General features: G+C 41.5%; 1 protein-coding gene across 1 annotated transcript in view; it reads right to left on the minus strand.

Annotated features, from left to right (window-relative positions):
* The window catches only part of TXNRD3 (thioredoxin reductase 3), a 56,211-nt gene extending 43,069 nt beyond the window's left edge, over positions 1-13,142 (minus strand). Inside the window, exon 1 of the mRNA XM_057505793.1 lies at positions 12,945-13,142. Within this exon, the coding sequence (XP_057361776.1) occupies positions 12,945-12,983 (39 nt within the window). The 5' untranslated portion in view covers positions 12,984-13,142. The remainder of the gene's footprint in view (positions 1-12,944) is intronic.
* Positions 13,143-17,571: the final 4,429 nt, after the last annotated feature.

A 17,571-nucleotide genomic window follows, 5' to 3' on the forward strand; every position in this document is an offset into this window, starting at 1 on the left:
TGGAAAACAGTGCGATGGTTTCTCAAAAAAGTAAAACTATAAATACCATATGATCCAGCAATTCCACCTCTGGGTATATATACCTAGAAGAATTGAAAGGAGGGACTCAAACAGGTATTTGTACAGCCATGTTCAACATTCACAATAGCCAAAAGCTGCAACATTCACAATAGCCAAAAGGTAGAAGAGACCTAGGTGTCAATCAACAGAGGACTGGATAAACCACAGGTGGTCTACCTAAAATAGAGTATTATTCAGCCTTAAAAACGAAGGAAATTCTGACAGGCTACAACACAGACAAACCTTTTAGACATTCTGCTCAGTGAAACAAGCCAGTCACAAAAGGACAAATACCGTATGATTTCACTTATGTGAGGAAACTAGAGTAGTCGGATTCACAGAGACAGAAAGTAGAACAGTGGGTGCCAGGGGATTGAAGAGGGGGAACAGGAATTATTTTGCAAAGGGTATAAAGCTTCAAGGTGAAAAAAGTTTTGTGGGTGGGTATGGTGACGGCTGCACAACCTACATGTACTTGCTGCTACCGAACTTTAAAATCATTAAACTTTATGCGTATTTTATACCAAAAAAAAAAAAGCTAATCAATGTATGAATTAATTTTCAGTCCACAAATGTTATGAATTCAGGATTAGGGGAACATGGCTTAAGGTTAATATGGGAAAGGGGATAAAAAAATTAGGGTGTTTTCTTCACTGTTAGTTGGGCCATTGACATGTAGCCAATTTTAATAGTACGTAACCTCCCGACTATTCTAGGTGCATCCACACTGAGTCTGCTTGTCCTACTATTGCTAGATTTCAGATCATAGATCTAACCCTTTCATTCCTCTCAAAAATCTGAGATGACGTTCCTTTGCCTACATCACAGTCCACACTTACCAGCGAGCATTTTCATATCTCCTCGATAATGACTTTGAAACTGAACTTCCAGGCATTTTACATTTTACGCTCGATTTTTTTATAAACCCTACATTCAACTATGCTATTTTCATTTCATCATCTCCTATCTTTGCTTATACTGATTCCTAAGCTAGATGTTCTTTCTTACTTGCAGACACCCAACTTTTCCCTCAAGGACCAACTTAAATATAATTTCCTGACATTTTTCTGATTCTCCAGATGAGGTTTTGTCTTTGCCCCTCATTTCCACTTGTTTTTCACAGGCACTTCTTTTTGTACAAGAGCTGGGTGATTACTGCTCATTAGACTATAAGCATAAAACATAAAACTCACCTTCGGAGGCAAGACCACAGTTCATTTATTTTTGTGTCACCCCAATAACACTTGCTGAATGACATTAGTGGCCATATCAGGGAACAAGCGTCTCTCTACTGGACTCTGTACAGGGAAGAACAGGTATGGAATGTGGTGTCCAGTTTGGGGTGAAACAGTAAGAAGTTCATGGTCAAACCACTCACAATTGAATTAGTGAAGGGTCGCATGTAAAAATAAATGATACAGATACATAGGGAGTGGACTGCTTGCCCAAGCAAGAAAAACACTCACGTAAAATACTCTAAGATCTGTTATCTAAGTAGAATCAGGGTTCTTAATTCTGTGCATTAGGGCAACACTCATTTCCAGAACTGTGAATGTTTCAGGGAGACAGATTTTGGCTCAACTTTAAAAAAAAATTCTAATCCTCAGAGCTGTCCAACTAAAAATGATTGCAAGTAGTGGCCACATTATTGAAATGTTAACAAACACAGGATGTAAAGGTCATTCGTCCTAGATTTTCCACACTGGCAAAGATTTGACTTAAATGATCTAAGATCATTTCTTCATTTAACCAACATTACATGTCTGACACTATTTGGGGTCCCAGTGATACAGCAGTGGACAGGCACAGTTCTGATCTCTTGGCCCTTTCAAAGAACTACTTTAAAAAATCTGAGAAGACAATGCCTGGAACCAACACATATGTGAGAACGTGATGGATGATGAGTGAGTATTCAATTCAGCACAAAGAAAATGAACTCTCCAATGAATGAAACAGGGACAAATGGTAAGTCATAAAGAAATAAGCAAACTAGATCCCCAGCCACATCATCATTCCAAGTGGAATAAAAAAGGTGGGTGTGAAAAGCACACTCGAAAAACTTCAGGAGCTAAAACAGGAGAGTATCTTTAGTACCTCAGAGAGTAAAAGCAGATTCCCTAAATAAGATACATAAGCATAAACTACAAAAGGAAAATAGTGATAGAATTGGTTGTATTAAACTTGAAAACTTCAGTTAACCAAACAATCCCGCAGAATGAAAAGGAAAGCCAAATCTGGATATTTCCCAATAAACAGAACCAAAGGATTAGTGTCCAAAATATATAAAGAATGCCTACAAATCACTACAAAAATAAAACCTAATTAATAAGCAAAAGATCTAAACATTTAGTAGAAGAGGAAACTCGAACAATCTGTAAACACATGAAAAGATGTTTGAATTCATCAGTGAAAAGCAAAATTAAAACCACAAAATACCATTTCATAACTGCCAGAATGGCAATATTTATATCAAAACTGATGACGAGGACATAGAGCAAGGTGTGCTATTATGTTTATACACTGCCAGTGAGAGGGTAAATTGGTATAACTGCTTGGAAAAGCATTTTGGCATCACCTAGTTAAGGTAGAAATCTTGCATCCTCTACGGCCCAGCATATCAGTTTCAAGACATCAACTCTAAAGTAAGTCCTGCATATGTGCACTGGAAGATATGTGCAAGAATAGGAATAGCCGTATTATTTTTAAGAGTGAAATAACTAGACACAGAAGAATTGCTGAACTTGTAGTATGACACATCCCCAGATTATGGTTTAACAAACCACAGCTACATATACTAATATGCATGAATCTCTAAATCTAACTTAAGAAAAAAAAATTGCAGAGTACTTACACATGATTCTTACATAGGTACCAAACAGGCAAAAAAGAATAAATTATTATTTAAGGATATATGTGCATTTGGTAAAATTGTAAAGAAAAGCAAGGAGTTTCACATAGTGGTTATCCCTGGGGGAGGGAGGACTAGTAATCAGGAAAAGAGATCCAAGGAAGCTTCCAGAATCAGAATCCTAGTGTTGATTTGTTATTCTTTACAATGTAATGCATGATGCTCATGTTTCATGAAACAATATATTAAGGCAATGTAAACCTAAAAACTTGAAAAACATTCTACAATTTCATGAACCTACCTAACCCAGCAATTCATGCTTTTGCATATTTCATATATTATTTCAACTTTCTCACAATGTGAAGCATAGTTCAAAATACTGAAAGTCCCTATCATACAGATGGGTTTATCTTCCAAAGGTTCATTCCTAAGTGAGTTTTTAAACTTAGAACCAGTTTACCCATAAAATAATGCTGGATACCCAGCCACCCTGTCCCCACCATAAGTTAACATAGTGTGCAATACAGCTGAAATTACCCGTCACTTCATACTGAGACTGGGACTGTGGGTGTAGTCAGAGTAGGGTGAGGGACTCCAGAAAAAGACCCCTACCAAAACTCTATATTAAACAATTAAACAAAGACAGAGTCACATTAATTCTCTAAAGTAAAATATCAAACTAAGTATATAAGCATTCTTCAGTGAAGATTAGTTAAAACTAAAAAGCCAGGAATAACCTGGCCTGGAATGTTTGAACATCCCCCAGATAAGAAAATACCTCAGCATGGCCCATGTCTTCATTGTGTCAATTAAATGAGGCTATTGTAAAATTTACTTTAGCCTGCTAAGAGGCCAAGTTTATCTTTAACTTTACCCAGATGCTGCTTTTCCTCCTCCAGCCCTACTCAAGTCAGTAACTCAGCTCACCTTGAAACCAAAACAAGCAGCCTTGACTGATATACTCCCAAACCAAGAAACTGCTATTCTGAGAAAGGATCAAAGCAGTAAATTTCTTATTGTAACTCCACAAAATAGTCTGAAAAACCGGTAAGAAACTTAGTGTCTCTTTGAATATAAACACTTACAGACCACCTAGTAGATCCACATCCCTACCTCTTGGTCTCTCAACTGCCTATAAACCCCCTAGACAACGCACCACCACGGACTCTCTTGTCCCCTCCTGGCATAAGCCGGGAGCTCTGTTCTTTCACTTTATCTCTAAATAAAAGCCTGTACCTTGCTCTCCTACCTTGACTGTTTGTGAAGCTCATTCTTTGGCTTCGTGAACAAGAACCCCGGCATCAGTACCATTCTCACACTGCTCATTAGGTTCATTTTATAAGAAGTAGAAATTAGGGTGGGGAGCCAAGATGGCGGCGTGAGTAGAGCAGCGGAAATCTCCTCCCAAAACCACATATATCTATGAAAATATAACAAAGACAACTCTTCCTAGAATAAAGACCAGAGGACACAGCACAACATCCAGACCACATCCACACCTGTGAGAACCCAGCGCCTCCCAAAGGGGGTAAGATACAAGCCCTGGCCCAGCGGGACCAAAGCGCCCCTCCCCCCAGCTCCCGGTGGGAGGAGAGGAGTTGGAGCAGGAGGGAGAGGGAGACCAGGACTGCTGAACACCCAGCCCCAGCCATTCGCACCAGAGCGCAGACACAGTGCATGCGTGGGGTCCTGGATACTAGGGAAACAGGGCAGCAAGAACGGTGAGCAGGTACCGGAGGCCGGCGCCGGAGAACAAAGAAAAGCGAGCGGCCATTTTTTTTTTGTTGTTGTTGTTTTGTTTTGGCGAGTGCTTTTTGGAAGTCTTAAAGGGACAGGGACCCCAATACTAGGGAAACAGGGCAGCAAGACTGGTGAGTGGGTGCCTGAGGCTGGTGCTGGAGAATAAAGAAAAACGAGTGACCATTTTTTTTTTTTTTTTTTGCTGTCGTTGTTTTGTTTTGGCGGGTGCATTTTGGAAGTCTTAAAGGGACAGGGACCCCAACACTAGGGAAACAGGGCAGCAAGACCAGTGAGCGGGTAACAGAGGCCGGTGCCGGAGAAGAAAAGTAAAGCAAGCGGCTTTTTTTTTCCTCTCTTTTTAAATTTATTTTTAATTTTTTTTGTTTGTTTTTTTGTTGTTTTGCTTTGGCGAGTGCTTTTTGGAAGTCTTAAAGTGGCAGAGCAGGACACTTAGTCCACAGGTAGGGACTCTGGGGATCTTTCGGCACTCTAACCCCCTGGGCAGCAGGGAGCAAGGAGGCACCTTATATAGACAAAATAGCCTCCCGGCAGCTCCCCCGCCAACGCGACTCCACCACTTTGGAGCAGTTGCCCGAGCCAGGCCACGCCCACAGCAACAGCGGAGATAAACTCCACAGCAGACGGGTAGGAAGCAGAAGCCCTGTCTGCGCGCAGCTACCCAACACAAGCCACTAGAGGTCGCTGTTCTCCCAAGAGGAAGGCCAAAAACCAACAAGAAGGGAAGTTCTTCCATCCGTCACTCGTCCCAGCTCTGCAAACTATTCCTATCACCATGAAAAGACAAAATTACAGGCAAACCAAGATCACAGAGGCAACACTAGAGAAGGAGACAGACCTAACCAGTCTTCCTGACAAAGAATCCAAAATAAAAATCATAAACATGATGATAGAGATGCAGAGAAATATGCAAGAGCTAAGGGATGAAGTCCGGAGGGAGATCACAGATGCCAGGAAGGAGATTACAGAAGTGAAACAAACTCTGGAAGGATTTATAAGCAGAATGGATAAGATGCAAGAGGCCATTGATGGAATAGAAACCAGAGAACAGGAACGCATAGAAGCTGACATAGAGAGAGATAAAAGGATCTCCAGGAATGAAACAATATTAAGAGAACTGTGTGACCAATCCAAAAGGAACAATATCTGCATTATAGGGGTACCAGAAGAAGAAGAGAGTGGAAAAGGGATGGAAAGTATCTTGGAAGAAATAATTGCTGAAAATTTCCATAAACTGGGGGAGGAAATAATCGAACAGACTACGGAAATACACAGAACCCCCAACAGAAAGGATCCAAGGAGGACAACACCAAGACACATAATAATTAAAATGGCAAAGATCAAGGACAAGCAAAGAGTTTTAAAGGCAGCTAGAGAGAAAAAGGTCACCTATAAAGGAAAATCCATCAGGCTAACATCAGACTTCTCGACAGAAACCCTACAGGCCAGAAGAGAATGGCATGATATATTTAATACAATGAAACAGAAGGGCCTTGAACCAAGGATACTGTATCCAGCATGACTATCATTTAAATATGATGGCGGGATTAAACAATTCCCAGACAAGCAAAAGCTGAAGGAATTTGCTTCCCACAAACCACCTCTACAGGGCATATTACAGGGACTGCTCTACATGGGAGCACTCCTAGAAAGAGCACAGAACAAAACACCCAACATATGAAGAATGGAGGAGGAGGAATAAGAAGGGAGAGAAGAAAAGAATCTCCAGACAGTGTATATAACAGCTCAGTAAGTGAGCTAAGTTAGGAAGTAAGATACTAAAGAGGCTAACCTTGAACCTTTGGTAACCACGAATTTAAAGCCTGCAATGGCAATAAGTACATATCTTTCAATAGTTACCCTAAATGTAAATGGACTTAATGCACCAATCAAAAGACACAGAGTAACAGAATGGGTAAAAAAGCAAGACCCATCTATATGCTGCTTATAAGAAACTCACCTCAAACCCAAAGACACGTACAGACTAAAAGTCAAGGGATGGAAAAACATATTTCAGGCAAACAACAGCGAGAAGAAAGCAGGGGTTGCAGTACTAATATCAGACCAAATAGACTTCAAAACAAAGAAAGTAACAACAGATAAAGAAGGACACTACATAATGATAAAGGGCTCAGTCAAACAAGAGGATATAACCATTCTAAATATATATGCACCCAACACAGGAGCAACAGCATATGTGAAACAAATACTAACAGAACTAAAGGGGGAAACAGACTGCAATGCATTCATTTTGGAGACTTCAACACACCACTCACCCCAAAGGATAGATCCACCGGGCAGAAAATAAGTAAGGACACGGAAGCACTGAATGACACAGTAGAACAGATGGACCTAATAGACATCTATAGAACTCTACATCCAAAAGCAACAGGATATACATTCTTCTCAAGTGCACATGGAACATTCTCCAGAATAGACAACATACTAGACCACAAAAAGAGCCTCAGTAAAATCCAAAATATTGAAATTCTACCAACCAATTTTTCAGACCGCAAAGGTATAAAACTAGAAATAAATTCTACAAAGAAAACAAAAAGGCTTACAAACACATGGAGGCTTAACAACATGCTCCTAAATAATCAATGGATCAACGAACAAATTAAAATAGAGATCAAGGAATATTTGGAAACAAATGACTACAACAACACAAAGCCCCAACTTCTGTGGGATGCAGCGAAAGCAGTCTTAAGAGGAAAGTGTATAGCAATCCAGGCACACTTGAAGAAGGAAGAACAATCCCAAATGAACAGTTTAACATCACAATTATTGAAATTGGAAAAAGAAGAACAAATGAGGCCTAAAGTCAGCAGAAGGAGGGACATAATAAAGACCAGTGAAGAAATAAACAGAATTGAGAAGAATAAAACAACAGCAAAAATCAATGAAACCAAGAGCTGGCTCTTTGAGAAAATAAACAAAATAGATAAGCCTCTAGCCAAACTTATTAAGAGAAAAAGAGAATCAACACAAATCAACAGAATCAGAAATGAGAACGGAAAAATCATGACAGACTCCACAGAAATACAAAGAATTATTAAAGACTACTATGAAAACCTATATGCCAACAAGCTGGAAAACCTAGAAGAAATGGACAACTTCCTAGAAAAATACAACCTTCCAAGACTGACCAAGGAAGAAACACAAAAGTTAAACCAATTACGAGCAAAGAAATTGAAATTGTCATCAAAAAACTACCCAAGAACAAAACCCCCAGGCCGGACGGATTTACCTCGGAATTTTATCAGACACACAGAGAAGACATAATACCCATTCGCCTTAAAGTTTTCCAAAAAATAGAAGAGGAGGGAATACTCCCAAACTCATTCTCTGAAGCCAACATCACCCTAATACCAAAACCAGGCAAAGAACCAACCAAAAAAGAAAATTACAGACCAATATCCCTGATGAGTGTAGATGCAAAAATATTTAATAAAATATTAGCAAACCGAATTCAAAAGTATATCAAAAGGATCATACACCATGACCAAGTGGGATTCACCACAGGGATGCAAGGATGGTACAACATTCGAAAATCCATCAACATCATCCATGACATCAACAAAAAGAAAGACAAAAACCACATGATCATCTCCATAGATGCTGAAAAAGCATTTGACAAAGTTCAACATCCATTCATGATAAAAACTCTCAGCAAAATGGGAATAGAGGGCAAGTACCTCAACATAATAAAGGCCATATATCATAAACCCACAGCCAACATTATACTGAACAGCGAGTAGCTGAAAGCTTTTCCTCTGAGATCGGGAACTAGACAGGGATGCCCACTCTCCCCGCTGCTTTTTAACATAGTACTGGAGGTCCTAGCCACGGCAATCAGACAAAACAAAGAAATACAAGGAATCCAGATTGGTAAAGAAGTTAAACTGTCACTATTTGCAGATGACATGATATTGTACATAAAAATCCCTAAAGACTCCACCCCAAAACTACTAGAACTGACATCGGAATACAGCAAAGTTGCAGGATACAAAATTAACACACAGAAATCTGTAGCTTTCCTATACACTAACAATGAACCAATAGAAAGAGAAATCAGGAAAACAATTCCATTCACAATTGCATCAAAAAGAATAAAATACCTAGGAATAAATCTAACCAAAGAAGTGAAAGACCTATACTCTGAAAACTACAAGTCACTCTTAAGAGAAATAAAGGGAACACTAAGAAATGGAAACTCATTCCATGCTCGTGGCTAGGAAGAATTAATATCGTCAAAATGGCCATCCTGCCCAAAGCAATATACAGATTTGATGCAATCCCTGTCAAATTACCAGCAACATTCTTCAATGAACTGGAACAAATAATTCAAAAATTCATATGGAACCACCAAAGACCCTAAATAGCCAAAGCAATCCTGAGAAAGAAGAATAAAGTAGGGGGGATCTCACTCCCCAACTTCAAGCTCTACTATAAAGCCATAGTAATCAAGACAATTTGGTACTGCCACAAGAACAGAGCCACAGACCAGTGGAACAGACTAGAGACTCCAGACATTAACCCAAACATATATGGTCAATTAATATTTGATAAAGGAGCCATGGACATACAATGGCAAAATGACAGTCTCTTCAACAGATGGTGCTGGCAAAACTGGACAGCTACATGTAGGAGAATGAAACTGGACAATTGTCTAACCCCATATACAAAAGTAAATTCAAAATGGATCAAAGACCTGAATGTAAGTCATGAAACCATTAAACTCTTGGAAAAAAACATAGGCAAAAACCTCTTAGACATAAACATGAGTGACCTCTTCTTGAACATATGTCCACGGGCAAGGAAAACAACAGCAAAAACGAACAAGTGGGACTATATTAAGCTGAAAAGCTTCTGTACAGCAAAAGACACCATCTATAGAACAAAAAGGAACCCTACAGTATGGGAGAATATATTTGTAAATGACAGATCCGATAAAGGCTTGACGTCCAAAATATATAAAGAGCTCACATGCCTCAACAAACAAAAACCAAATAATCCAATTAAAAAATGGGCAGAGGAACTGAACAGATAGTTCTCTCAAAAAGAAATACAGATGGCCAACAGACACATGAAAAGATGCTCCACATTGCTAATTATCAGAGAAATGCAAATTAAAACTACAATGAGGTATCACCTAACACCAGTAACGATGGCTGCCATCCAAAAGACAACAAATGTTGGCGAGGCTATGGAGAAAGGGGAACCCTCCTACACTGCTGGTGGGAATGTAAATTAGTTCAACCATGGTGGAAAGCAGTATGGAGGTTCATCAAAATGCTCAAAATAGACTTACCATTTGACCCAGGAATTCCACTCCTAGGAATTTACCCTAAGAACGCAGCAATCAAGTTTGAGAAAGACAGATGCACCCCTATGTTTATCGCAGCACTATTTACAATAGCCAAGAATTGGAAGCAACCTAAATGTCCATCGGTAGATGAATGGATAAAGAAGATGTGGTACATATACACAATGGAATACTACTCAGCCATAAGAAGAGGGCAAATCCAACCATTTGCAGCAACATGGATGGAGCTTGAGGGTATTATGCTCAGTGAAATAAGCCAAGCAGAGAAAGAGAAATACCAAATGATTTCACTCATCTGTGGAGTATAAGAACAAAGGAAAAACTGAAGGAACTAAACAGCAGCGGAATCACAGAACCAAAGAATGGACTAACAGGTACCAAAGGGAAAGGGACTGGGGAGGATGGGTGGGTAAGGAGGGATAAGGGGGGGAAGAAGGAGGGGGGTATTAAGATTAGCATGTAAGGGGGTGGGTGGGAGAAAGGGGAGGGCTGTACAATACAGAGAAGACAAGTAGTGATTCTACAACATTTTGCTATGCTGATGGACAGTGACTGTAATGGGGTTTATAGGGGGGACCTGGTATAGGGAGAGCCTAGTAAACGTAATATTCTTCATGTAAGTGTAGATCAATGATAACAAAAAAAAAAAAAGAAAGAAAGAAAAGGGGGATTCCTCCCTGATAGGATAAAACTAACTGTAAATCAACGATTAATGCATCCTTTAAATATCCTTAATTTTGATCACTTAAAGGGTGTCAGATGATCGGCTATGGAGGTACATTTTTCTGATAATATTCGTTTCTTAGGAAAAAAAAAGCAGTTTCTGTGTGGTGACCTCCAATGAGTTCTACAGAATGGTATAAAGGGCATATCAAAGTGTGGGCAAAGAGTCTGTTTGTGTTTATACAGAGGATCAAAGCCTAATTTGGCTACCCAGAAAATGAACTAAGATACAATATGAAGAAGAACTTCCAACATCAGCACTCTCTGGAAGAGTCATACCAGAAGATGATCATCAAAAAACCTCAACAAAGATCCAGGTGATGCTGCAGTTGTAGCGGCATTCATCCCACCGGTTCCTGGACTTGCCATTGGAATGAAGAAGGAGATATCTAAGCTGGCCTGTGCATACAGTAAAACAACAAATTTGACTGGATCTATACTGTTGGAACTCAACCAAGAATTAGGAGAAGTGCAAGTTGTAGCACTCCAAAATCTTACGACTACAGACTATCTACTGTTAAAAGAACATATGAGATGTGAACAGTCCCTAGGAATGGGTTGTTTTAATTTGTCTGATTTCTCTCATACTGTTCAAGTACAGTTGGACAATATCCATTATATCATAGATTTCACAAATGCCTAGGGTGCCTAACTGGTTTTCATGGCTTCACTGGAGATGGCTGGTAATTATAGATCTGCTTTGGTTATGTAACTGTATTCCTATTATGTTAATGTGTGTGCGCAATTTAATTAGTAGTTTAAAACCTATACATGCTGAAGTTACTCTACAAGAAGATATGTCAAAGAAATAATCTTCCCATGTTTTCTTTCATCTGCTACCTCTATAGCTTTTCTTCTTCCTTCCTAATTACAACCCTTAAATAGAATTTGTGCCTCATATCAAATTTACCGAGTATCATAACTCCTCCAAGTGGTAAAGATACCTCAAGACAAATGCTGGGCATAGAAGCCACAGGGCATAAATATGCAAAGAAGTAAAAAGCTAACCTTTTCAAACAATATGGCTTCTCTCTCACTTACCAACTTTACATTTCCCTGTATGGCCCCGGAAGATGACTGTTTAGCCAGAGACGGGTAAGATTCCTCAAGGGAGGAACAACCTAAGACAGGCACAGTCGCAGCGGGGCCATCAGATGAGAAATTGGGGATCAACAGAGGTGAGGCTTAGAACCTCACCCCCCCTGTTCTGAGAGAAATCTTCTGCATACGTGGATGTATTATTGCCCTTGTCTAGCTTGGATTAACACATAGTCTACAGGCACACACCTGATCATCTACATTTGCTCTCTTATAACACTAAACTATGTTTTCTACCTTTATCTTGCATCTACCTACCACTTCAGCATTTTATTAAAAAAGAATAATAATAATAATAATAATAAAGGGAGAAATGTGGGATTCACATATAAATCAAGTATAAAAATCAAACGAATATTCATATTTGACCTGTTTATAGTTCATAATGCGTGATCAAAACCGAAAGTTTCTGTGATGACTGCCCTTGTACTGTTCACCATGTAAGAACTTATTCACTATGTAAGAATTTGTTCACCATGTAAGAACTTGTTCGTTATGCTTCAGAAGATTGGAGACTGACGAGAATTAGGCTTGGGGTGGATTAATGATTGTGCATTGAGCACTGAGTCCCCTATACAGAATTTTATTGTTGTTAACAACCATTTGATCAAGAAATATGAGAGATGCCCTCTCAAAAAAAAAAAAAAGTGGAAATCAGGGCTCTTAAGTCCTGTAACCCAGTCAAGGTCACCAGTTAGCAAGTCAGATCCCTGAATCCTGCTCTACTCTATTCCCAAGTCGTGGCCTCTATTCGCACTATTATCAGGCCAAAATTTCCTAGAAGTCTCTCTTATTTTCCTGATAAGCTGCTGATGAATAAGCCAACTCCAGCTAACAGCGAGGAAGGAGAGGAGGAGCGGTTAACCCCGCAGAACAGGTAGGTGGAGCTTAGGTGATCGGGGAGCTCGGGTCGGCTGGGCCGCGTGGCCGCCTCCCCCACAGAGCCAAGCAAAGGGATCCGGCCCTGGCTTCGTGTCACCACCCCCGGGAAGGGCCCCGAGTCCCGGCACGCCTGGCCTCGGGGGTCTACGCCCAGGGGCAGCACCTCGGCGCCGGAGGGAGCACCCGCCGGGGTCCCGGCGACCCCAGCCTTCCAGGCTCCCGCGGCCCCGCCCCGGCCCCGCCTACCCGCGTGCTGTGCGGGCAGTAACTCTTGCTGAAGACCATCACTCGGTTGCCCTCAATGAGACCCAGGAGGCGGCGCCGCAGCTCCTCGCGGGCCTCGGATGCGCGGTTGGACCCAGGGGATGACAGGCGGGCCCGGCGCCCGGGAGGCGATGACTTGGGCGCGCCGCGGACGCTGCCCAGGCGGCGGTTGGAGACGGCGCCCACCTTGACCGGCCCGGGCGACGTCTGCGCCCGCGACGGCGGCGGCGGTGGCTGAGCCAGGGTCTCGGTGTCACTCCCGGCTCGGCCGGGCCTGCTGAGAAACCAAGACGCGGGCGGCGGCGCCCGGACTGGGGTTGAAAGCGGGAACCACGAACACCGCCCACGCCCTGCGCTCGCCGCAAATCAGCCGGAAGGTCGGCGGCGCGGCGCCGTCCCGCCCCCAGCGCCGCCCCGCCCCCCGGCGCCTGCGAACTGGGCCACAGCGTTGCTTCCGCTGGCGTCCCCACTTTCTAGGGGCTGCATGCGGAGTTCCACCGTTGTTGTCCCAGCTTTGGGTGCGCAACGCGGGACCGCTCACTCTCCGTGATGCCGCCGGGGTGGGGGTGCCCCTGTGGTGTATTTACTCGCTTTTAGTCTCCACCAGGACTCTAATCAACTTCAGAAATGGATATATATTCCGCAATGCGGATAGATGTCTCAATCTATGGAAACAGTGAATAAATAAATCATGTTTAGCAAAGACGGCTTCTTTCTTTTAAAGTTTACATCACACAAACAGAATAAAAATTCTACGTTTCCTATTGCAACTCATTTTTAAAGTGGGTTTCCTAGGTCGCTGCCTCGCAGTCTCTACAATATAATTCTAGGGGCACCTCTAACAAAAGGACGCCGATATCATCTGTGACAGCAGGAATCCCGCATCCATCGTTTGGGTGGGTGCTGGACATAGGATCTCAAGGCTGAACTTGGTCCCTCTGACTAGCAGTTCCCTGCACTGCAATGAATGAATGAAACCGCCATAATGAAAAAGAACCACAAGAGCAGCGTGCCTGGCGTGGTCCCTCTCTGGGGTCACCTCCTGACACTGTCCCTCTGATTCACTGTACAGAAGCCACCCTGGCTTTCTCCCTGCGCCTCGGATATGTCGAACCCTTCCCTGCCTTGGGATCTTTGCATTTTCTGCTTCCTTGGCCTAGACTGGTCTCCTGCCTCCTTCAAATCTTCTCGCCAACAAAGTCTTGGCTTAAGTGGTACCTTCTTTCAGAATGTTTTGCTCTCCACCCAGAATGAAGTAGCCCTGTCTCCATCGCAACACACAGGTTCTATATCCTCCATGGCACATTTACTGCTATTTGTGATCATCTTCCATAGGTACTGATTTACTTGCATAATACTGTGTGCCCCAGTCCCACATCACCACCACCAGAATGTAGCTCTATGAGGGAGGGACCTCAGCACTCTAACTCACAGTTTCATCCCAAGACTATCATAGTGCCTGGTTCTTATTAGGCATACATAATGAATGACTGAGCGATTCAGACATGTCACAAATCACCAGTACGTGTATCACCATAATGTGCCTCGTCTCTTGTCCCTAGGCTGAAATCTCAAATCCTTTTTCTTTCTACTCTGCTCATTCAGAGTCCTAAATCAAGGAGGTGGGGCCCAGACCATGCTGTTCAGGGCTGCCACTCTTCCGGTCTCAGACCTGTGTAGCCTATTGCATGCCTTTATTCTAACACCCAGGACTGTGCTCAGTATTGGGGAATACAGAAATGGGCAACAGTGTCTGCCTTTGGACTAGAGCCTTTCAGAAAGAGGTCAGAAATAAGGGGCACAAATGGGGAAATAGTTCTAAAAAGAGGAATACACTTAAGCTGAGTTTGGTAAGCCGAAGAGTAGTTACCCAGACGAAAAGAGCTGGAAGAGGATACCAGACGGATGGAGGCAACCCAACTGACCTGCAGAATTAGGGCACAGCGTTTCTGGTGTTTGCTGAAATGCTTGACGATCTACAGATGGGCAGAGCTGAAGGAGAAATTAATGCTGGTGAAGTGAGCAGGGGCCAGATGGCTGAGATCTTGTTGACATACTGTTTAAAAACTTTCTGGGAAGGAAAGGAGAACCAAAGATAATGATTTCAGGCAGGAGAATGATGGCTGCACTGTTGTCCTGAGCAAAGGTTAGACTTTAGAGAAAATGAGGAAGAAAGGAAAAACACTGTAGTCATTTGTGTATACTCTTTTTACTACTTAGTCAATTGTGTCATAACGTCTATTTGACTTACTTTCTTGTTAGACTTAAAAATAAAGCCATCGGTTATTTTACCAGCAAAAATATGTTTATTTAGGAATAGCAGAGAATTTCAATTCTGAACACATAAGCTACACCAAAACCGGAGGCAAGTCAGAGAACAGAGAGGAAAGGGCTCTTTTATAGAGAAAAGGGGGGAGCTGAGAGGACTGTTATAATCAAAAAGTCCATTGGAAGAAATTTGGAGTTTCAAGTACAGTGGCTTCTCATTGGCTGAGTTGTCTCTCATTGGCTGGGCTGTTTGCAGGGGAAGAGAAAAACCTTGCTTCCTCCTTCTGGGGTATAAAACAGTAGCTTAAAAAGCCTGTTATTTGCAAGGTAGGTCTCTTGGGGTTGGCTCTACAGTTGACCACCAGTGCTAGTGACTGAGTGTTTGCCCTGCTGGCCTCTGACTCCATTTTAGTGAGGTTTCTTTCCCTTTATTTAAAATTTCACATTTTCAAAGAAAGTTTTAAATTTTATTAATGAAATTTACTTTTTTTTGTTTTCTAATTCATTAATTTCTGTTCTACTTTTGTTAGTGCCTTTGTTATATATTCTTGGAGGTCATTTTTCATTTTTTTCTATTCCTTAACTTGTATGTTTAATTCATTTATCACTTCCTTGTCTTTTTTAATAAATATTAATTTATCAAAAATAACATACACTCTTTTTCAAAAAACCCAAGCAACAAAAGAAAATAGAAAAAATAAAACAAAAACATAGGATAATAATCTCCCAAAGTCTAGTAGAAAATTTTATTTTCAGTGTATCATGACCATCATTCCAGATATCTCTGCAAACATTTAAACATTTAGGACTATATATGGAAAGATAATTTTATCATATAGGTTATGCTAATTTTAAAGTAGAATGTAAGAGAAATTCTAAAAGTAAAAGCTACTTGTTCAGATTTTTCCAGAGAAGATACTAGCTTCTCAAAGATCTCTTTAAAGAAATGATTGTGAACCATAAGATTAATATCATTAATTTTTAACAAGTTCCAACTGTATGTTTTTACTTTCTGGTAGAAAAGTGACGAAATTAGACAATTTACATTTTCTCCTACTTCCCCATCTTCTTATCCATGAATTTTTCAAATTATGTTATTATTAATTTTTTCATTGTCAAGCTTTATAACATGAAATTGTGAGAGGCAGAGCTACTCTGAAATTAGAAAGAACCACATGTGCGAGTCCTTCCAATGGGTCGATTCACCTGTGGTGTGTGCTTTTCATCTATAGTTTGCTTAAATGTTCTTTCCTCACCCTTTTTTTGGTAACATTTATGTATAGACAATGCAGTAAACCATCAGTGGTTATTACGGGTTGAGATGGGCGATCAAATTCACAAGCCACAATAAGCCTTAGTCTAGTACTATGCTTAGATGGCTTTGTAGACAGATACAGCACAAAATACTCAGCACGCACTATCTCCTCATCTTACTGAGGGTCCCAACAGCTACCCAGATACACAGCTTATGCCCCCTTACCCACACAAGGCACGTATAGCTGCTGTGGATGAGAGACACACTATATGGGCAACCTTAACACAAAAGCTGCCACCTCAATGTCTCACTATTTTTTAAAATATTATTCTGGTCATTTGGCACAAGACCTGATGCCAGCTGGCAGCTCCCCCAGTCCAGGGATGGACTTGCACCATAGATCACAGAGAAACAGCAAAGCAAGCAGACACAGCATTACATATTTATCTTCCTTCTATAATTTCCAAGGAGATGGTACTGAGATGAGAGACCTGAGATCATTTTCTAAGGTAGGCCAAGGTCAGCCTGGGCCTGTAACCAAATATTCAAAGGATCTCGCAGGTGCCTTTCTAAGCCTAACTCAATCTCTCTATGGAGTTGTCTTTGTGCTGAGGAATTCTGTAGTGAGAAGCAGAGAAAGGGCTGCCCACAGCTTCAATTTAGGTTTATTGTCCTCGATGGCCTTGTGCCAAATCTGTTATCTCCTTGGCCCAGAGGATGAATCTAACGTTAGTTTTCAAAATTCAGGAGTTTCATACTCAGGCTCTGTGTTACGAACCTTTGTGTGCTGTGGCTCAGTTATCTCCACTTCCTCTCCCATCCTCACCCCTAAGCAGCACCCCCAGTCAGAGGCTGGCTTAGGGAGAGAAACAACATACCTCTCTGTCACCTCCCTCACCACTGCTACTGCTTTTTTAACTGTGTATCCTGCTCAGGCCCTTACATCCAGCTGCCATTAGGGCCTCCTTGGATGGTTCCTTCAGAACCAGGACACTGTTTTCAGGGAAATCTGTATTTTAATGATAGTCTAAAAAAGCAGACTCTGGAGCCCAGCCTCCTAGCTTTGAATCCCAGTTCCATTACTTG

The sequence above is a fragment of the Manis pentadactyla genome, chromosome 1 (assembly GCF_030020395.1).
Source record: "Manis pentadactyla isolate mManPen7 chromosome 1, mManPen7.hap1, whole genome shotgun sequence".
In the NCBI taxonomy this organism is placed as follows: domain Eukaryota; kingdom Metazoa; phylum Chordata; class Mammalia; order Pholidota; family Manidae; genus Manis; species Manis pentadactyla.